Source organism: Typopeltis vanoorti, chromosome 16 (assembly GCF_054136105.1).
Source record: "Typopeltis vanoorti isolate ZY-2024b chromosome 16, IOZ_Tvanoo_1.0, whole genome shotgun sequence".
In the NCBI taxonomy this organism is placed as follows: domain Eukaryota; kingdom Metazoa; phylum Arthropoda; class Arachnida; order Uropygi; family Thelyphonidae; genus Typopeltis; species Typopeltis vanoorti.
Genome location: NC_143564.1, coordinates 88512136 through 88536344, shown reverse-complemented (window position 1 = coordinate 88536344; position 24209 = coordinate 88512136). Strand labels below are relative to the sequence as shown.

At 35.9% G+C, this 24209-nt stretch overlaps 1 protein-coding gene across 2 annotated transcripts in view; it reads left to right on the top strand.

The window, feature by feature from the left end:
* Nucleotides 1-6406: 6406 nt before the first annotated feature.
* The window catches only part of IntS3 (integrator complex subunit 3), a 598644-nt gene continuing 580841 nt past the window's right edge, over nucleotides 6407-24209 (top strand). Inside the window, exon 1 of one of the 2 annotated variants that reach the window (XM_090406089.1) lies at nucleotides 6407-6547. In XM_090406089.1, the coding sequence (XP_090262215.1) occupies nucleotides 6473-6547 (75 nt within the window). In that variant the 5' untranslated portion in view covers nucleotides 6407-6472. The remainder of the gene's footprint in view (nucleotides 6548-24209) is intronic. The other variant, XM_090406090.1, reaches the window with a different exon arrangement.

Below are 24209 nucleotides of genomic sequence, written 5' to 3'. Positions count from 1 at the left end.
TATTGAAATGTTTTTTATTTGTAAAATATATAACTTATTTGACCGAATTACATATCACGCGATATCGCGTGATAAATTGACCACCACACGAAATTCCAATTTTCAGCTTGGCAATTAACGTGTTAAAAATACAACATCAGGACGTTTTTCACTACACACTCTTATAAGCCATCCGAAGGCTATTCATCATAACCTGAAATATCCAGGTGTTTACAAGTTATGGTGCGACTGTAATATTCCTTATTTTGGACAGACTAACAAATCTGTTGAACTACGTATTCAGGAGCATAAGACAGACATCTCCTATAAAAGATCACATGCATCTGCGCTATACCGTCATGTTCTTTTCTCTAATAACCTTCATGACGATGCACAGAGTCACTCAGTTTGCTGGGATAAATCCGAAAACATTTTTCGCTGTAGTGATGAGTTTGAAAGAAAAATCGTGGAGTCCAGAGAAATCCTCCTTAATCCCGAACATTTGAACAGTAATTTGAGTTATAACATCCCTAATCGCCATACTGCAGTTGTTCAATACTGACAAGATCCTGTAAGCAAGCATACAACAAACTATAGCACGTTCGATAGAACGACTTGAAAAATACAACGTTTTTGTGTAAATTATGTATTGTATTTTTTGCCTGTAATTCTCAGTTTTTTTGTAACCTCAATTTTTTATTACTGTGTTCTACCTATAGTGGATACCTGAAGAAGGCTGTAAAAGGCTGAAACTAGTTGTATCATTATCATTGAAATTTAATATTGTATCTCGGTTTAAAGTCATTTAATATTTATACTCTAAAATGTATCATTACAACCGAGTAGAAGATCAAGAATACGCGCGCGCACGCGCGCACACACACACACACACACACACACACACACACACACACACACACACACACACACACACACACACACACACACACACACACACACACACACACACACACACACACACACACACACACACACACACACACACAATTTTTTTTAAAGAATAAATATTTAATGACTTTAAACCGAGATAAAATATTAAGTTTTAATGAGATTGATACAACTAGTTTCAGTCTTTTAGAGCCATCTTGAGGTATTCACTAAATGTAGAACATAATAATAAAAATTGAAGTTACAAAAAACTGAAAATTACAGGCAAATAATGCAACACATAAAAAACTTTCTACATCTATCTGTCATCCTGTGATATTATTTAATAAGGTGAAAGCACCTTGTGGCAACATGTTTAGGTAAAATTAATAAGCACTGTATTACTTCAACCTTGGCATTTGTAGGTCTGGCTCCCACTGGCAAGACTTTAATAAAGGTCGAAACCGGTCTCAGTAGTGACCCTTGACTTTACTGCATAGCATGATACATCTCTGCAAGGGGATGTGCTTTGCATTAGGGGAAAATTCTAAGAAAAGTGATTGGATCTTACTCCACCTTTACCACGAGTTGCATGAGACTTGCACTACATGCAGGCGCAAATTTGATTTACTTGTCTGTTTGCTTACTTGGGAAAGAGGACTAAAACCAAATTTATATAAAATTACTTGGTATCTTTAATATAAGAGCCTATGTAGCTCAGTGGATGTTGCGATTGCCCACCACGGCGCTTGACCGCAAGAAGGAAGACTTGGTTTCGAGTCTAGTCTCCGACTAGAGGAAATTTTTTTAACCCATTTTTCGACCGGTTCCCGAGTTAGTCGATCTCTGGCACGGTCAACCGGGTTTTTCCTCCCATAAACTCAAGAAAATCACCCGTAGAACCCACATTATTTCAGACATTAAATATATTGTGTTATGGTTAGGGACCACGAGATGGCGTCACATTTCAGCCGTGCTTAATTAGTGATAGCCTTGGGTCATCTATCTCTGATTGGTACAAGTGGAGATTGAACTGCCCACTCAGTCTCCAAAAGTTAGATAGGGCTAAATGGCCTCGCCTACTCCCCGTATACGGGAATAAAAAAGGCGTTAGTTGATTTTTTTTTTGATCTTTAATATATATACACACCATCTAACAATAATTGTCCAGACAATATAGCAATTTTTAATTGATACCACCAGACGAAATCGAATCCAGGGTGCAGGGTCGCCCCTAGGAATTTTGCCGCCCCTTCTCCCTTATATTTTGTGTAGTCGCCCCGTGTAGTAGAATATTTTGCCGCCTCGTCTCCCTTATTTTAGTATAGTTTATGCCAACTTTGTCGCCCCACGGATCGTCTTGCAACGACGGTAGAGTCGGCCCTGCCAGGGTGTATCCACCATCGACTTTGATCATCATCTGCACTCTTTGAGAGGCTTTCCAACAATGTGTTGCACATATCAGGTAGTATTTTTCTCCATTTCTCCATCAAAGCAGCACTGAGTTTAGCTACAGTTTGAGGTCGAGCTTCTCTGGACCCCTCAATCGCAGCTGCAATTTGTCCGATGGGTGTACGATGAGTTTGAGATCTGGACTCTTCATAGGCTGGGGTAGTCGTTTGAGAATCAACTCTTCGTACTATTCCATAACAGCTGCATCTTTGTGGCATTGGGCATTGTCATCTTAATAGCAACACGAGTCCATTCCATAAACACTCCAGCGTAAGGAACACCTGATTATCAAGAATATCAAGGTACTAAGGCACCTTCATGGAACCACGAACAAGGAAAAGTGCTCCCACTCCAAACCAACTGAATACATTCCACATCATTACTCCTCCACCAACCAACTTTACTTTGCATACAGTACACTGTGGCAGTAACAAGCATTCACCAGGCTGCTTTCACACCTAGCCATCAGCCTGGAAACTGGTGAACCTTGATTTATCGTTCCCGAGTACCGTTTTCCACTGGTCAATTGTACAGTTCATCACACCCTCTTTGAACCAGGCTAGGCGAGTCTTCTTTTTCGTTGTTGTGAAGTTCTGCTTGTGTGCCTTTGCCCTTATGTGGAAACCAAGTATATGGTGTTCCTTTTGTGCAGTATTTGTGCTCACCATGGTGTTACTGACGCTCTGGAACTCATCATGGATGGTCTGTGCTGATTGTTGCCAGTAATTTCGTGCCACCCGTTTTAACACTCTCCATTCCTCTCAGTCAGTTCTGCCATAGGTGGAGTATGTGCTCGTCCTTATACCAGTCCTCAGCTAGGTTAAAAGAGGAAGGTTGAGCGTTGGGCTAATCACCCATTCTCTTAAAGAAACCCATGATTACAGAAACCACGAGTAATGCAAGAAATCACTTGTGGCAGAGTGCTACGATCTGTGGTCTCTCGACAGACCAATGTTTACAGGACTTTAGAGGGGAGCCAACATCTATGTAGTAGGTGAGCCAAATTATATACACTGAGTTAGCATTGCAGTAGGAAAAACCCTCGATTTGAATATTGTTGAAAGTTTTTTCTTCACTTGGTTATACTATAAATTAAAGATGCCAAGAAATTATATTATTGGTTTCATCTTTTATCCAAGTGCAAGCAAACAAATTTTGCGTGTGAAGTAACTTCCCGACTGGGCCACTTGTGTATAGAGGTCAATGGTTTCATATTTCGATAATCGGCGCGAAACGAAGTACCATGTGATATCCGTGTCACGTGCGGCTACTATAAATGGGGGCATGTATCCTCTGTTTGTAATCAGTAAAAGTTTGCCAGTAATGGGGAAACTTGGCGATGAAAGTCATTTTGACTGCGAGCCAATAGTTGGGGCCCAGAGGGAATGTGCCAGTATTTTGGAAACAGCCACACTTGTTGGTTGCCCCCATGCTACTGTATAAGGTTGCACTAGCACTAGATTAACCATGAACAGACATCCAGTAGAAAAGAGCACATTGGTCAGCCATGCACGGTTGATCCCTGAGGTGAGCATCAGGTGACATGATTGGTATCTCAGTAACTACGTGCAAAAGTCACACAGCTCATCTAGCAGTACGAAAGAGTAGAAGTTCGACCCATTCCCACATGCACCATATCTTGCATTGCCTGGGATTCCACATCTGGAGACCAAAAATGGTACCCATAATGACATTCAGAGCATCACAAAGAACTCCTTGCATGGGCCAAGGAACATTGGCAAGATGGAAGACCCTTGGACCCTTGTTAGATGGAAGACGGTCGTATGGCAGCTTGAGTCACGTTTCCTGCTGCAGTACACTTATGGCGAGGTTAGCATTTGGCATAAACAACATGAAGCTCTATCCCCTGGTTCAAAAATTGGGGTTCAACAGGATGGTGGAGTTGGTGTTATGGTTTGTGGAGCTTTTCTTGGCATTCTCTAGGTCTATTGGTTATCAGCCCATAACCATTGAATGCTACAGAGATCTGATAGTCAGCCATCTCCATCCATATCTGCAGGAGGTTTACTTCGACTACAGTGCCATCTTTCAACAGGACTGCGCACGTTATCATCGAGTTCGTACAAGTACTGAGGGGTTGGAGGAACTCAACGAATTCACCACAATGCCTTGGCTCCCAAACTCCCCTGACTATAACCCAAGTATGCATTTGCGGTATATTCTATAGGTTCTAGGACAAGGTGTAAGAACTTTTTATCCTTCTCCAAAGCATTATTATGTATATGGTCCTAATGTAAAGCTAACTCAGTGTTTACACACACACACACACACACACTGAACAGTGTGTGTGTGTGTGTGTGTGTGTTATATCATCTGGAGGTGATATATAACACACACACATTATATATATCATCTGGAGATGGTTGACTTTCAGGTTTTCCAGCTAATAGGATGCCGAAATTTCTTCAAAACCAGAATCTATGAAATTTTTAATAATGTAATTTCAGTTTATTTTTAAATCGAATATATTTCTACAGAATCAATTTTAAATCTCCCTTCATGTCAACTCGTGCAGTCTTTTAAAATTATTCTCAAGAGATTTGAAGTCATTTGGTTTATTCATAATTCTTCTCAAGTTTACTTCGTCAGCAAGAGAAATTTTACAATTAATAATTGATTCTAAACAGCTGATATATCTCTTGAATAAGAAACTCTTCCAAAACTAAGCTCTTCGATTTGTCTCCTACGAACCTAACGTCTCAAACGCTACCCTTTAAATACAACTTCTTATCGCCTACTTATTCTTTCAAAACACGAATTCAGTTTTTGTTCTTATTCTAGTAATAGATATTTTAGTTGCCTTGTTATCTAAGCTTCAATGTTATAGAAGAGATGAAATCACCTGAAGATGATTTCCTCTCCACACTGGGAACTGATGCTTTATCATTTTCTAAACGGTGAAGTATTAAAACTTAGGTGATGAACTAAGGCAATGAAAAAAGATAACGATGAAGCCAGTAACAGAGTTTGGAATATTGGCTAAATTTGCAGCATATTTCGAAATTCTTGTTTGCTTGCTTGGAAATATGGCTGATGCAGATAAGGCTATAAATTACGCCGATTTTATGTAAGTAAATCGTGTGTGTGTTCTTCATTGGTTTTACTTCATTGATATAAAATGAAAATCTCAATTACCAAGGGAAAAAATTCCTGCATGTTCCATATATGAGCACATTTTGAATATCTTGTAAATTAAGTAATAACTGATGTATCAAAAAATTAAATTTTTTGTATACTTAATTATAAAGTACTAATAAAAATTTAAAAGGTCTTTTAAAGTAATTGTATTATTTCACAGATCTATAGATTTTACAAAACATTATCATTATCAACAACCAAAATCCCAAACTAATCCTTAAATATATCTCCCTACGTTTTGTGCTAGTCTTTTTTTTTTAACTTTTATTAACCAGCAGTGATGTTTGAATATAATTTAAATGATACAATTTAAATTTATTTTCTCATTAAAATATTTTCTTCAATAGCGAAACTCATAAAATCATCGTCATTTGCTATTTAAATTTATTTCATTACTTTAATTTTCATTTCTTTATTCTTACTTCATTAATTTAATTTATTTCATTACTTTAATTTTCATTTCTTTATTCTTATTTCATTAATTTAATTTATTTCATTAAATAAATTTAAATATAATTTACATTTATTTCTTGATAAATTGGAATTCTTATATTGGCATCATGAGCATGGGAGAATTTACAATGATGATTTCTTTAATGATTATTGGCGATGAGGTAATGATTATGAAATATCAAATCATGGAAAATGCAGTATATAGTATATATCTTAGTGTGCTCAGCTCGAATTGTTGCCATAAACACGTGTTGAAAATAAAAGATGACTTTACAAAAGATAAATTCTTACAACTCTGATATTAATGTAATGGAACTTTATGAATGTAATTTTATTTTACTTTATTTTTGGTTGAATGTTTAAAGGACACGTGGGATATAACTTGTAATACTTGTTAAAATCCGCTTACGAAGTAGTGCAGGTGATGTTACCACATCTCAAGGCTTATTGTATTAATGCGCAAACATGGCGCTGCCCTGGTAGTAGTGGGGCCTCACGCTCGCGTGTTGAAGTATTTCATTCCTTTTCTCGTAAGTGTAATATGGATTCAAGTAAGAGTACACAGTCCAAGTTGTTTGTAGGAACGCCTGTCGAAGCAAAAGACGAGCTTGATGAGGTAAGTTTATTTTGCTGTAACTGTTAATTTTTGTATGACTTTGTGTTTGGCAGCCGTAGACCTTAGCTCACCAAGCGGCCAATGAGAAGTTTGTTCCCTTTCAGTTTCACTAAGAGATCGCGCACACTGATCAAGACATGTGATGTCGCTAAGTAATTATAGTGACCTAGAGAGGGCGCTGTTCTTCTGTTTGGTAATCGTGAGGATAAGTTAGTGCCGGCACAGGTGCTGATGATAGTGAAGTTTTGGGCGTGAGCACGGGGTGTTTGTTAGATGTGAGAAGATATTTCTTTTATAGTACAGTAATTGTCAACAACAGTGCTAGCAGTTTATAATATTGCGCTGGAATTCAGATTTGATTAGCGGTCACTGGCTTACAGTATTGCGCTTTCTAACGTTTGTGGCGACAGTTACTTAAAGTAATCAAAAATCAATGTAAAAATGTATTGCTGTTAATTATATGAATAATAAAATATATTGTATCTTTGTTAATTGGGCTTCTTATTTACAGACAGGACTTTCCGGTTTATGAAACTGCCGCTTAACTGTTTTTCTATGCTGAATCAGCCAAAATATAAAAAAAATTCTCATATCATTTGGAAAGTTTATTTCTTTACAACTAAGTAATTACTATTATGTAATTGGACGCATATATATATATATAAACATTGACTGTCCTGATATTAGTAATATCGAGTGATAGAGCATGACTATAAAAACATAGAATTTTCAGTTCATAGTTTTTGGGATGTAACTTATCTGAGATTTTCGAACAAATGGTTCCTGTTTGATCAAGAGCCAGTTTCTATTGGAGTTATATACCTGTGGTAACTACTGATATTTGAAAAGTTCAAATTGACTTGCTGTTCTGTATGTTTTACTACAGTATATTTCGATTATTAAGGTCAGCTTGATATTAGATTATACAATTGCAAGCAAAATCTTACAAATCTTTGTAACGTTTGTGGCGACAATTACTTAAAGTAAACAAAAATCAATATTAAAATGTATTGCTGTTAATTTATATATGAATAATAAAATATATTGCATCTTTGGCGTAGTTGGTGGAGACAGAGAGCTGTAGAGCAGGTGGACTCCCTGGAGGTGTCACATAATAACAATAAAATTCTTTGTCACTATTTGGAGAGATGGGGCCTAGTACTGTGGTGAGTTCCTTCTTCTAGGTCTCTGCTTTTTGTGATTATTTTCTTAAAACTTCTTTTCATCAATCATAGTACATCCTCTAATAACGTATGCTTGGGTAACCTCTTCATTTATTATCTAATATGTTTATGCTCGGTTATGTCAATGTATGTGTCTAATTTAACTTCCTTCTTGTGATTGTTTATTTTCATGGCTCTTATTTAATCTGACACTTTTTTTCCTTGTCGATTTTCTCTTAGTGATATTTTCTAACAATACATATCAAATACTTGAGTTCTTTTCAAGTTTTGCTGTAATAATTGTGGGACTATTATTACAATCATATAAATAGACACTCCACACCATTGATTTTGTGAATCATTCTTACATCTTTACTTAAAAATCTTTTAATAAATCTTTATCCTTTTGCCATAACAATTTTTAAAATTTTTTTTTATAATTATCAGACCTTGATGGAATCAAAATGATTTATCATGGGCAATCCTACTCATGCTCCGCATCATACTTTGCATTAAATGCATTCCCCATCTGCACTTGCCTTACTCTCAGGCAACACATCCCATTTACCAGCCACCTTCCATGCAAAAAAAAAAAAACTCCCATCCTCTTGATCACATCCTCCTTATATAGTTTCCAGGAATAACCTCTTGTTCTCCCATTGTCTACCCCATTCTATGAAAAACTTCCACATTAATTTGCTAATAACCCTTCACCAATGTTTATTTCTCAATCATATCCTTCCTTCTCCCCTCCCATTCATTGATGTGCAGTATCCCAGAGACCAGAAAAACCTTACTTGTTTTTCCACCCTTCCATTATCCCTTCATTCTTTTGAAAACCAGGTTATCAGATCTGTGCCCACCAATCCTGCAGTCCGATGAAAGCCTTATACAATGGAACCATAACATCCTTCTATACATCAATGTAAAATCTGCTGTTCTCTACTTACAAGCTTAGCATCCCCCATACTTTAGGTTCCTATCCACTATCTTCCCCAGATCCTTCATTTCCTCCATCTCCTGTAATCCCACTCATTTACTCAACCTATGCAAGTCCTTTTGCAAAGCTACAATATCTATTTGCTTTGTTCCTCAGTTCTTAGTTCTTTTCAACTTTGTGTCATCTGCAAACAGCTACTTATAATAGGAACTGCCTCCAAACACAGACACCCTTCGATGCAAACTAGTGACTTTCCTCTTCTGGGATGTTGCTACTCAATCCACAGTTTGTTCATACCTATCAGGCCAGTCGCCAATCCTATTTGTTACAATTTAATTACCAACTTGTCATGTGGGGACCCATCAGGGCCTTTGAAAAATCTAAATATTCCAGTGTGTGTATCTGCTTTGTCTAATGCGTTTGTCACTTTGTTATAAGTCGATTATTAAAACAGTCTTCCTTTAGTAAATTCATGCTTTCCATTAAAAGAGGATACTGCTTTTGTCATCCTAGTCCTGAATTTTGGTCCTTTTTAACAGTTTAATACAACCCACAGATTGGCACATAATTTTAATTCTTAGTTTTATCACCTCCCTTATGAAGCCGAACAATTTTTCCATCTTTCCTCTCCTTTGGAACTTGGCGCAGTCTAATACTCACCTTAAAAAAAAAAAAAAAAAAAAAAAGGTACTTCAAAGCTGTTAGCTGTATTTCTAGCTTTCATCTTCTTCTTTAATGGTTCCTTCAATATATTCCTGCTTTTTTCTATCTTATTGTGTTTTGAACTCATTAACATTATATTAGTTTTTGTTGTCTTTCTATTGGCAGTATGTTAAAAACAAAATTAGATAGACATAATAGCAGTTAGAAATAAGCAACTTTATTTCCAAGTATGTTATAACTACTCGGTCAACCAAGCCGGCCTGGTTGGCCGAGTAGTTAGTGTAGTATCCACTCTCCACCCAAAAGGCTGTGGGTTTGAATCCCACCGTGAACATGGTTGTTTGTGATTGTCTGTGAAATTACTAGTAGTGGTGGTAGTCAGCGGTAGGTGTAGATGCTGAGAATAGTTGCGGTTGGTGGAGATGAAGAGTTGTAGAGTAGGTGCCCTCCCTCGATGAGTCCTTGGACTTCACTTCCTGGAGGTGTTATGTAATAATAATAATGTTTAATATTCTGCTCATTCTCAGGTTATATTGTTGTATCAGCATGTTCTATCATGTTTCTATACTTAACCTACATTTATCTCCTTTTATTTCTTCCTTGACTATCATGGCATCTTGTGTGTGTATTGAAAAGTAAGGTTGACAGCAATTTCTAATTGCTTCATTTTCCTGTATCCATATCCTTAATTTCTGGTTGCTTGCAATTTTTTAGCCTTAGATCTATATCTCTCCAATTGATTCCAGTTTCTTTTATTATTTGAGAAAGGTTGATCCACTGTGTATTATCAAATGCCTTTTTCCCAGTCTATAAAGGGAGTGTATGTAGATTTATTTACTTCAGTTTATTTTGCTCTTAAGGCTTTAGTTCCATTTTCAGTAGGAATCCGAACTGTTCATTAAATAACATTCAGTTTTTATTTGGTTCACTACAGGGCTTGACAGATATGCTTGTCCATTGCCCCTGGCAAGTAGCATCAGATCAGACAAAAGAATTTTTTTTTTTACTTAAGAACAAACTTTCTAAAAAAAAATTAAAACATTGCAGTACCACCACTAATCACTTGATCCTATCGACTTACTGGGACATATTTATTAATTAAGAGGTTGTCAAGTACATTTTTTGCATTGCTAATGGAGTTTTGCATCATTTGCTGAGTCCTGGTTCATGACTGAGTAAGCTTATTGTTAGATCATTTTTACAATCTGCTGTATTCCCTTTTTTGGGTATTGTTACCATTTTGTTTATCTCTTGGTAAACTAATTTGCTCAACTTAATTTTTGTGTGTTGCATTGCCCAGATTTTTTAAAAATTCAGCTGGTATTTACCTATACCTACAATTTTCCAGTTTTATAATTAGTTAATTGCTCATTTATTTCTTCGTCCATGAACTCTGTTCCAAGAATTTCTTTTCCATCTTCATATTCATCTTCAGTAATTTTATCTTTCAGTTTCTGCCATCTCTTTGCCATCTTGTTTATCAGTAAGTATTTTCTTTCTTTTTTTTTTTTTTTTTTGAATCATGAGTATATGCAGCAATTAATTGATATGCTTCATGAGCTCCTCCTGTTTTTAATTTATGTTCAATTTCTTTCCATAGTTCTTCTGACTAGTGTTTTTTCAGTCTTCTTTAATCATGTTATCTCGGTGGGACTTGGGTAAATTTTGCCAGCCTTGTTGGTCAAGTAGTTAGCATATCTGCTCTCCAGCCAAAAGGCTGTGGGTTCGAATCCCACCATGGGCATGGATGTTTATGATTGTATGTGAAAATACTAGTGGTGGTGGTGGTAGGCAGTAAATGGCACTAGTGTAGATGATGACAGAGACGGAGAGATGTCGAGTAGGTGCCCTCCCTCGATGAGTCTTAGGACTCCTTGGAGGTGTCGTATAATAATAATATTCCTTAGTTGCTGTTATTGTTTCTTCCTTTTATAGTCTTCTTCTTTGCTTTATTTCCTGTATTAAGTTATGTCATTAGTAATCCACAGATTCCTTAATTACGGTCTTCTGTATCCTAATACTCTGTCTGCTGATATTTTAGTTATTTCTTTTATCGCCATCCAATTTTTCTCTTCTCTATTCATCTTAAGCATGCAGCCCATTTCTTTAAATTCATTTTTTATATTTGAAGTCTTTAGTAGTTCAGTATTCTCCTTTCTTTTTTATTCTAGTAACTTGAGTTATATAATTAGCCGATTACTCATAATTTCTTCATCCAGAGGTAACTCTGGCCAATATTGCCTTCTGCTGGTTATTGTTATATAATTGGTTACTGTATCTTTTCTTGACTAAAATGTTTGATCAATCTGCTATCATTAAATTTCCTGATTTCCATCTGTAGTGGCTTTGTTTTAGAACTTCGAAAATGTTACCAACTATAAAACTATGTTTAAAAAAATTGGTCTTTTCATATTTTCCTATCTAGTCCAAATCACCCAGTTTCTTCACTTTCACCGCCTTTACCAGCTACTGCATTAAAATTGTTTATTATAATAAATTGTAACTGATGTAATTTGTTCCTGTAATGGCCTATATTCTTTCTCATCTTTAGTTAATTGATGACATGTACACTTTAATAATGACAAGATCCACTAGAGTTGGTGTAAAGGTCGTTATCATTTGGAATGTATTTTTTACTTTTTCTTTCCAGTCTTTCCTTAGTGACAAATCTACACTATTTTGACTTCTTTCTTCCTTCTCTAGATGATTTTATGGTTGCCAGTCTGATAATCTCCACTTTCTTTCCATTTGATTTCACAAACTCTTAAAATTCCTACAGACAGTGCACCATTCGATTGGAAAAGACCCAAGTTTGATTCTTGTGAAGAGAGGAATATTTATATTGACTTTTTTAGATGGCAAGTTTGTCAACCTCTTTGGTCATACAGTGGTAGCAGGATTTTTCATCTTGTGCACATACAGATAAACATACACACGTATAGTTAACAGACAAAATACTATTAGTAGGTAGTAGATGACTGTGAGTAGTAGATTATATAGTGTAGATGGTGGATTAGTGTAGACACTAGGTTCTGGTGTGTAAAGTGTTTCTTTGTGATTAGACCTTGGACATCATCATAGATGTGCCATGTAATAATTTCATTAAATTTTAAATTGCTGTTTTCTTATACTGAATTTGTACCCATTTTAGAATGTGGAATGTCTTATTATCATATGAACTATAATTAATTTAATTATATAGTAGAGAGCATCTAATGTCAAATTACCATTGTCCATATGGTCACTTCAGTAAAAACTTCAAGCCAAACTCAGATATTATAATAATTACAATTTTGTGTAAATAAGTATACAGTAATCAAGTATGAAAAGGCAAATAGCAACACATTATTACAGAATGCTTTTTTTTTTTTTTCCTGATCACAAAATTTTTTAATATGTTTTAAAATTCACAATTTCTAGGGATCATTTACCAAGTTTCTTCCAGAAGGAGCATAAGCTCAATACCAAAGGCAGAAAGTTAGCATGTTTGAACTTTTGGTTTCTTCTTTTCTCATTCACACATTTGAGTTTGTGTCCCCTAGAACATTTGGAGGTCTTTCTCTTTTCATCAGTCATATATATATATATATATATATATTGAGGCGGCGGGGGTCTGGAAACACTTAGAACAAAAAAATAATATCAAAACACTTGCACAAGAAAGACCATACGAGGATGTACATATATATACATACGTACTGTGTGCCCACAGATGCAAGATCCTTCGATACTTCTGCGCATGTCAGAAGGCAAATCCATTCCAATAATAGGGTAAGCAATGCGTTTTGTGGAATGATTGTTTATTCTTATACGTCAGAAAATTAGCTTTTCTTTTATGAAAATTCTAGTTTTTAAAGTGGTAACTATTTTGCTTCTACAACAGTTGGAAAATTTACGTATAAAGTACACAATTTCGCATGTTGGTAATGAATTTGTACATTGCCTTATTCCTTTTTTCCCTTTCAACATGAATTAACTCTTCTTGGCACATTGTCAGCCAAGGGTCTCGTATCTGTGGTCAGACAGTATATACATACATATGTATATACAGTAGATTCCGGTTTATTGCAGTAGCCATTTTATTGGGACAAGTCTGGAAGAACAAAAACAAAATAAGAATATAATATGAATTTGCATTGTTTATTTGGGACATAATACTGATTGAGCTAGCGAGTAACCTCTACCACATGGTAGAGGTTACTGGCTGACATAAGAATTGGCTTTTGACTTGGGACGTGGAATTACAATGGAAATCAAGAAAAATTGTACTGTTCTTGATTGCTAAGGGAGGTCAGCTCAAAAGTTAATCTTTTACAATCAGTAGAGTTTATGACCAGTAGTTGGCAAGGAATAAAAATGACGCTCCATTAGATGTGAACCACATCAGAAACTACGAAGTGTTTGCATCCACTGAAGGTCGTCTTCAATACTACAATAAAGATGTTTTGAGGAGGAAATGTGATTAGGATGATACTCCTGAGCTTGAATGAGTGACTAGCCATGATGCCAGAAAATTTATTGAACTCTGATTTTGTTTAATTGCTGTCAAAAAAAAAAAGACAGGCTATTCCCAATTCTTAATCAATTCCTACAGCATCATTAACTACTAAGAACTGCAATCATGTTTAATACATGTAAAAATATCTGCTGTGAAATTATTTTTATAGCAGATATTTTACTTTAATTAAAATCAGTTGTTTAAGTTTATCTATAATCAGTAATAATGCATAGATAAAATACAATACTTGTATTTTGTCTATGCACATACACCTTCTTTAAACTCTTGATGTGCAACTTCGTTTATTTGAGACAGCTGCTTAATTGGATCAAATTATTGCTATTTCTGATATTGTCCAATTAACTGGACCCTTGTATATAAAAGATTTAAAAAAATAGTAACTATAGAATATATATGCATTTTTTACAGATATTTTTGCTATCACTATGCAGAATTACCACAGGTACTTCCTCCTTTCCTCCCATCTAAATCTGTTAAGATTACTGACTGGTTACTATCCAGACACAGTTGGACTCCAAACCCATAAAACACATTTTTTTGAGTGCTGCATATTTCCTCAAATGTAATAGATCTTCAAATTCAGTTTTTTCTTCTTTCATTCTGTCTCGGCTTTTAGCTCATCTGGGTTTATCATAGATAATCTCACAATCTCTAACACTAAAGAAGATTATCTCAAACACTTAACAAGAAAACCTTTTTATGTGTATCTATATTTAATATGATATGTTCATGTTACATGGTGGTGGTTTTTTCCTTCTAGAAACAGATTTTCTAGGAGGGTAATCTTTGCATCATCCTGCAAAAGAGGCAAACAGACCAGAAGAACACATGCAATTAACAGACATAATACACTGTCCTCGAACCTTAGCTGCTTCAGCTGTAATCGCAAATTGCATCGTCATGCTATAAATATCTACAAATTATGATTAAATACGCTACATCCAGTTAAAACATATAATAACAAACATAATACACTGTTCTTATAGCCTTAGTTACTTTGGCCATAATCCCAAATTACATCATGCTACAAGTAGCTACTGATTATGATTAAAGATATTCAGTTAAAATCATGAGTTCATCCTCACTTCACTCAACATCACCTGTGTTCTTGATATTTGCAAAACTGATTGTTTCTATTGTGCTTGTAAAATACATGGCATTAAAATACAGTTAACAGACAGTACACTACTTCATAGCCTTTTTTGTGTTGTTGTAATATGAAACAGTGACATCATGGTAAAACAAGTAGGAAAATTATGCCAGAGGTAGTACATTCTAGTTAGTATGGAAACTTTTTTTATGTGAATAATCCCACTTGCAAATGGTAAACTTTTTATGGGTGAAAAATTGCATGGACCTTTCCCACTTCGGACCTCCAGTTAACTGGGTGGGCTCATGCTGGATGATTATGAAAATCATGTACTACTTAAATATAGACTGGCTGTTTTTGTTTTATTTTTTGTTCATGTTGTCATTTCAATGATTAAAGCAAAATGACTAAAATAAAATAAGTTATAATTAGATAAGTGAGTTATTTATTTAAAATAAATGTTAAAGCATCACGTAATGGTCAAAGCTGGATAACAGAGGAGACTCCCGCGTAGCCTTTTAAGAAAAGAAGCAAAAAACCAATCGGGTTTCTGACCTAATGTCCATTCCTCACCTTCTCATGGTGCACCTTGTTAGTATTTGTCTGGATACTCAATGAATGAGGGTGGGCTGGCTGTTTTGATTTTAGCTGAATGACTTGTATTCTTATTAACTTAAACCAAAATCAAATAATGATACTTGAATATAATGCCAGCTTTGTCTTTTTCCTGTTAAACAATGCAGTTCACCAGAGTGAATTGAATGAAGAAAAACTCGCATTAAAATTCATTTATTGTAGAAATTTTGCATAATTGTCATTTTGCCTAATCCTGTAATGAAGCATTTTCATTACAGGATTAGAACTATAGAACAGCAATCAAACTAAAATGGTCAGTTTTCTACCTAAAAATAAATAAATGAATAAAGTTAGTACTTTTTAAATCTGCTAAACTTTCCTACTTCCCATGAAGGGGATAGACATTGACCATCGGATCTGTTTAAGTTAGGACAGTGGAATAAAGTTTCACACATTTCTTTACAAAAATCTTCTATGAGAAAATGACTTTGATGAAAGACTTGTCTTATTCCAATGAACTCTATGTTTAGTGCAGATAGCATGCTGAGCAAGTCTAGACTGTTTAAGCTCGTGGCATTTTTAATATAAGGCTTGTTCTTTTGGACAAATAAAGGCAGATCTTCCAGTTGGTCTGAAATGAGATAATCTGCAAGAGCAAGGAATCTATTAGATACCTTGGAAAACCTAGAGGCAAAAGCTTGTCCTTAGGTGAAGTGAGAAAGGTGGAGATTTTTCTGATGGGGTGAAAGGGAATAAAAATATTCAGTGGTTTTAAAACTTTTGCTTTGCATTCAGAAATGTTTTGCATATAAGGGATAGGAATGCGAGTTATTAAAAACTGGAAGAGATGTGTACCATAAATGTTAATGTTTTTTTGATGAAAGAATCTTTAAAATCATTTGCTAAAAAGGTGCATTTAATATGCTGTAATTCTGTCTGTAAAAGTTCATCAGAAGAACATAAAGAATGAACATGATGTGATAAGGTCGTAATACTTCCAGACTTTTGACGGATGATGGGTGAGTCTTCTTCCCCAAAACTGAAAATTTTAAGCTTCCATCTGGTTGATGAATGCCTCTTTAACTTTCTCAGTCCATGGTGCACTCAGGAAATTAGAGGCAATCACGGAAAACAAGAGTGTGAAAATTCCCTTAAGTAAGTCAGCTTGTGCTCTGAGAGAATACAGAGAAAAGTATAAGAAGGTGAAGCACTGTGTAAAGTTAACTGAACTAAATATGGAAAGACTTATGTTCTTAAAGAAAACATCAGCGGTGTTAAAATATTCTGGAAGCTATTGAAAAAAAAGCTGAGAAGTGAAGGAAATAGTACTGTAAAAGGAATCAGGTGACATGAAAACTGAAGATAAAGATATTCTAGATTTCTGGATCAATTCCTTTGAAAGGTTGCCAAATGAAACAACCAGTGACAGCATAGTGGTAGAAAACACTCAAGAAGAATGCAATCAGGAGTGCATCCAGGAGTACTTGAGATAGAAAATGTCATCAAAAACATGTGGGCTGGAGTAGATGATATTACTATCATTATATAATACTTCCAAAAAGTCCAAGGACTTGTCATGGGAGGTCACTCTATTGCACTGCACACCACTTACTATCTTTCCCTACTTAACCTCTGACTACACAGTGACCTATCAACATATGTCATCTACTGCCCACCACTAATAGTATTTTTGTTTATAAATTGCATGTGTTCTCATTGGTTAATTTTCCTGTATGTGGGATGAAAAACCAGACTTTCCATGAGAAAGAAAACCCTGCTACCTTTGTATGAGATTAGCCAACTCTCCTTCAGCTGAAAAAGTCTATATAGAGAGATTCCTCTTATCACCATGAGAATCAAACTTGGGTCTTTTCCAGTTGGAGGGTGCAATATGCCATTGTTCTTCCAGTTGTGACCAGATTCAACTAAAATGCTCAAATATGGAGGCATAAAAGTTTTACAATGGCTACAATGCATAATTCAGAAGGCCTAGTCAGAGGATTGATTTCCAGATAATTGGAGTAAAGCTCTCATAGTACCCATCTTTAAAAATGTAATAAAAGTGAATCTGAGAATTACAGAAGAATTTCCCTACATGAGTGTTCTGATAAGATTTATGCAAGCATAAAGGCTGATAAAAATTGTGGAAGAACAATTTTTATTTTATTTATTTATTGTTCTTGGAAAAGAACAAGCTGGGTTCAGGCCAAATGGAGGTTGACAGGATCATTTTCATTTTGAGAATATGATCCTGACATTTGTTGAGAAATCATAGGGGGATCCGTATTTGAGAGTTTATAGATCTGGAAAATGCATATGATAGCATGCTAAGAGAAAGGTTGTTAAAAATACTGCAATATATATATATATATATATATATATATATGAGGTAAATGGGACATTATATCAAGCAATGCATAGTCTATATTTGAATTGTAGAGTCAGTAGTTACAAATGAAGAAGGTAGGAAGATAGTTCGATGTTAAATCAGGTGTGATCAAGGGTACATATTATCTCCACTATTATTCATCACATCAGAATTGGAGATGTTAATCTCAGCTCTTTACTTTATGCAGATGATGTTATATTTCTAAATAAATCCAGTACAGGTCTGTGGGATTCCCTCACTAAATTGAATAGTTGTTGTAATAAATTTGGTATGAAAATCAGCAGTAAAAAGACAATGAAAATTGCCAGAAACATTGAAATCATCAAATGCATTGTAAATGGAAAACCTGTAGAACAAGTAAAATATTTCGGCTATTTAGGCACAGTAAACACTTGCTGAGGAAAATTTGGAGGAAGTTGGGGAGACAAGAGCGTGTTGGTAGTGGATAAGAATCTGAAGTTCAGAGGTCACATTACATGAGTTGTGAGGTCGTCACATCAGATAATGGCAATTGTGCAGAAGATTTTGATGTGCTGAAATAGAGGTTCTGGTTCCATTGTACAGAGTGTCCCAAAATTCACGCAAGAAGTAATTTTGATAGAAAATACAGGTTTTTAATTAAAAATTGTAATTTCTTATTGATTCATAAAGTATACAGTATAGGGTTATGCATGGAATAGCATATCGGGTAAATGGTCTCCACAGCTTTGCTGGCACATACGCATTCTTTTGTCGAAATTTTCCATGACCGTTTTGCATAAATGTGGCTGAATTTCGTTGATACAGCGCTCAATTTCCTCCTTCAAGGCGTGGGTGGTCGTGGGCTTGTTGGCATAAACCTTAGACTTCAAAAAACCCCAAAGAAAAAAGTCCAACGGCATTAAGTCACATGCTCTTCGAAGAAGAATGGACTGATAATGCTCCCAACCCAAAATCCGCACCAAACAGTGACACGTTGTGGATGCATTTGTTTCTCAACAATAACTCGTGGATTTTCTGAACCTCAAATGCGACAATTTTGTCGATTAACGAAGCCATCAAGATGAAAATGAACCTCATTGCTGAAGATGATTTTGTTCGAAAAATAAGCATCCACTTGTTGTTGTTCCATAATCCATTCAACGAACTCTCTTCGCTGTGTGTGGTCAGTAGGCTTCAGTTCTTGACTCAATTGAACTTTGTAAGCATAAAAATGCAAATCTTTCGTGAGAATACGCTGTACAAAGCTTCTCGAAATGCCCAATTCAAGACCATGGTGCCGAATTGATGTTCCTAGACTCTCAGGAATACTCTCACGAACTGCTTCGATGTTTTCTGTTGAACGACTTGTTGAAGGACGGCCAGAGTGTATAAGATCACTAATTGATCCAGTTTCCTTGAATTTTTTAATTAATCTTTTCACAGTTGAAGTTAAATCACTATTCCGACCATATTTTGTATGAAAATTGCGAACTGTAGCTGCCAAACCTTCATTATTTTTAAAATATTGCTGAACAATGAAAATGCATTGTTCTTTCGTGTAGCGCTCCATTTTTAATAACCCTGAACTGTCAGCTGTCACGCTGTCTTTTTTTTCTCGTTGGCAACACTTTACCGCACAAATGGTGCTAAATTTAAATCTTGCGTGAATTTTGGGACACCCTTTATTAGGCCTTTTAAAGATCATAGTGCATAGATTTCTTTTCATGGTGATAAGGATATATCGGAAATGGTACCAGAGAAGACTAAAGTGATAACTGGTCTTTGAGATGTGGAATATGAGGACAGGTTGAGGGAACAGTTGGCAAAGCATTGTGAATAGGAGGAAGAGAGGAGATATGATTGAGACATTTAAGTTGGTAAAGGGTTGTTACTTGTTAGTGTGGAAGAAATTTTTCATAGAATAGCGGGGTGTGAGCAGGGGCATAAGGAACAGCTGGTTCTTTGCATGGAGAATGGTTGGTGAGTGGAATGCATTGTCTGACATTGTGATGAATTGCAGATATATTGAAAGGAGTTTAAAGCACAGCTTTGTATGTAACAGTATGTGCCTCCTGCTATGATTCTGTGGAGGTCTGGTGCTGTTAATCATAATAATAAACATGGAAATAGACAACAGGATAAGCAAAGCTGTTATATATAAATTTATATGTAATAAGAGAAATTAGTCAAATTCTAAACCAGAACTATACAAGACTGTTCAAACCAATTTTAACTCATGGTTCTTAGAGCTTTAGAGATAAAACACTTGATCAAAGACTGAAGGTCACAGATCTGAAAAAGATTAGGAGTGAGAACACATGGCATCAGTGACACAATAATATTAAAAACTAGAATATTAGGAAGTAATTTGACACTGTTAACATTCAGGAATGTGTGAGCAGGTGATATGGTTATTTTAAGCAATATGAGAGGAAAGATTAGCAAAAAGATTGTTTTCTTGTGCTATGGCAGGTAAAAGACTCATAGGAAGCCTAAGATCTAGGTGGATCGATACAGTAAGAAGTGCCTGCAGTGACCAAAATATATGATCTGATAAATCATAACTTACTTTTAATGGTATTAACAACACCAAACGAACTATCTTATAAAAATATGTTTATTAACTTACTTGTGATATGTAGATGACAAGGCATTACTATCAAATACTGAAACAGGACTACAACATCTGTTGAACAGATTACTGAAATCCTGTATCAATTATGGAATATAAGTTAACATCAGAAAAACAAAGGTAATGAAAATAGCAAGGAAAGAGGCAAATATGGATATCAGAATAAATGGGGAAAAATTGAATCAAGTAAAGACATTTAAATATCTAGGAAGTGTTATTAGCAGTGATGGAAGATGTAAAAGTGACATAAAAGCAAGAATAGTGAGGGAAAGAGATGCCTTTAATAGAAAATGGAATTTATTCAGAAGTAAAATGGATAGAAACCTAAAGAAAAGATTAATAAAATGTTATATGTGGAATGTTGCCCTCTATGCAACTGAAACTTGGACATTGAAGAAAGAAGAAATTTAGATTTTGGAAAGCTTTGAGATGTGGATTTGGAAAAGGAATGGAAAAAAATCAAATGGACAGATAAAATACTAATGAAAAGGTCTTAAAAAAGAGTAGAAGAAGAAAGAAGTCTGTTAAAGATTATAAAAAGAAGCAGGGGAAACTGGATCGGACATATTCTGAGAGGGAATGGAATCATGAGAAATGCCATCGAAGGAAAAATAGACGGAAAAAGACCCAGAGGAAGAGTAAGGAAAACAATGCTAGATGACATGCTGAATGGAGACTGGTACACAATCTTGAAAGAGAAGGCTCAGAACAGAAGAGAGTGGAAGGAAAGTTTCTGCTACTAAAAGAAAAACCTGCTCAATTGCAGAATACTCAAGAAGAACTTGCTTGTCACATATACATGCTGTGTTGTGCTCTGAAGATGCTAATTTGAAACTAAGCAAGAGATATAAGCAAGTTAATAAATATCATTTTTATAACTATCATTAAAAATAAATTATGAATAACTTTCAACACCTAAGCTTATCTATTAGACTAATGATCTGATAATATTGGAGTCCTCACACAACAGATTAATTTAGAGAAAAATTATCAATAGGCACAGTTAGTAATGATGTAACCTTTTCATGTAGTACTATACTAATAACCTGTTCATATCAGGAATTTGTCAATGATTATTATAAATGGTAATAGATGAAGTGAAGAGCAGTTTGAATTCATCATGACGTTACTCAATCCTTTGAAAGCCAATAATGAGAATCCCATTCAAGGATGTAGAGAGGCTTTTTTTTTTTTTTTTTTAATGTGAAGACTACCTGTGAAAGGTTGTATGAGTTTGCTAAGGGCTTAGAACTAAATGAAATAACTGTTCTACCATCTGCATTTACTTTGAAAATTCTTATCCTGTGCATGCAAAGTGGTTTGAGGATAACTAGAAAAAGTCATTAATTAAAACATATATTTCATAGCTATCCTCAAACTACTTTTTATTCACTGAGGATAGGAATGTTCAAAGTAAATGCAGATGGTAGTACACTCTCCCCCTACCCCAGAAATATCTCATATAAATAGAGCAAATATGCTACAGCTATTCAGAAAGACATTGGGAAAACTGATATTATTACTACTAGTTTTATTATTATTGATATTAGTAAAAAAAAAAGAATTTTAATTAGGAATGATTTTTGGAAAATTTTCTAGTGTTTTTTTTTTTCCTTTTTCTTGGGGGGGGGGCTGTCCCCCCTGGGTGCCCCACTGGTTGTATCTATAGTTTGGGTCTCCCACAATGAGTCTTTGGACTCTATGGAGCCCAAAGACTCATTGTGGGAGACCCGAACTATCCATTCGATCTATCATACCTCTCCTTGAACCCATTAACACACAAAGACCTCACAACTGACTCTGGCAACCCATTCCATTCATTCACAACTCTCCAAAAAATATAGTCCTCGCACCCACTATTAACTACACTTTTACTCAACTTCCAGGAATGACTTCTAGTTCTGTCCCTTCTAGTCAAGTGCTAAAACATTTCCTCTGCATCAATCCTATAAAAAAAAACCTTTATGTAAGTTATATGTTTCTATCATAACCCCTCTTTTTTGCCTATCAACCAACCTCTGCAATATGCATGCATGTTCAATCTATCCTCATAGGGAATATTCCACAGAGCACTCACCATCTTCGTCACTCACCTCTGAATCCTCTCCGCCACTTCCTCATCTCCAAAAAACCCAGGATACCATACCCGAGCACAGTAATCCAGATATGGATGTATCAAGGCCTCATAAAGAAGAATAACAGATACCTCCTTATCTGGATTACTGTTCAGAGTCTGTTCTCTTGTTAGTGTATTCTTCAATAGCCAAGTAATCTTATGAGCTACCTTAGCAATATGTCCTCTAAAATTCATCTCTCTGTCTATCATCATACCTAAATGCATAACTTTACATTTCTTCATATTAAACTGACATCCATAATCTTTTGCCCATACTTGACAGCCTATTTAAATTATCCTGCAAGCTCTCCACATCACGTTGATTCACTATTACTCTACCTAATTTTGCATCATCATCATCAGCAAACAACAGCATATTTCCTTTCAGGTTATTTCCTATATCATTTATGTACAAAATTAAACAGTAATAGTCCTAGCACTGAACCTTGTGGCACACCACTAGTCACCTGCTTTTGCCTGGATTTTGCTCCTCTGTATACCACTTTTTTGATATCTGTCCAACAGCTACCCTTTTTTCATATACCAGTGTCATATTCATTCCCATTTGTTCTTATTCATATAAGTTTCATGTGGTATTCTATCAAGTGCCTTTGCAAAGTCAGCAGAGTCATTGTGTAGTCATTTGCTTGATCCAACTCAGCTGTCACTCTATTATAAAAAGTTACTTAATTAATAAGGCATGACTGACCCTTCACAAAGCCATGTTGCCCCTCATAGAGTATCTTATTCTTATCTAACATACATTATATTACATTAGCCAGGCGCTATTAGCCCGGGGGACTTTTGGCCTCAAGCACCATGTCGCCACTGGGCACGGTCCTCTGTGACTGTCAGCCATGTTCTGGTCTCCAGCCCAACAGCTTGCAGGTCTTCCTTCTCCTAATCCACCCATCTCCTTCTCGGTCTCCCTTTGGGGGGGGGGCTCCCACACTTGTCTCACAGTCCTTTTTGGGGCCCATACGGTACAGGTGCCCCAGCCACTGAAGACGCTGGGCTCGCAGCTCCATCAAGACGTCTGCCGAGTTTTATAAAGCGTGTATGGCAGCATTGGACTGCCTCCTCCAGACTCCGTCTGCCATGATCCCTCCATAGATACATCGTAGCATCTTGTTCTCGAATACTCTCAGGTGATCGGCTTGTCTTGCTGTTAGACTCCATTCAGCATCATAGAGGAGAACAGGCCTGATCAAAGTCTTGTATAGTTCCACCTTTGTAGTCCAAGACAGCAAGCGCGAGGGGACGCACCTGATAATAGGCCACATTCGCAGCATTTACCCGATTCTGGACATCAGCCTCAACTTTGTTGTCTTCAGTCACGAAAGAACCCAAGTACCTAAATACCTTCACCCTCTTAAACTGTGTAGCTCCCTCTGGATCTTGAGTAGCATGGCGACTCATAAAAAGGGTATTTTGTTTTCTCGGCATTTATCTTCAGGCCAATTTCTTCTGCAGCTTCTTCAATAGCAGTAGCCAAGGCCAATTCGTCTTCCCGTTGATGTTCAGGTCGTCCGCATAGCCAAGAATCCTAACTTGCACCCCCATGTCGACTCCACCTGCCACTTGCTGTGTGTTTCTAATTACTTTTTCCAACA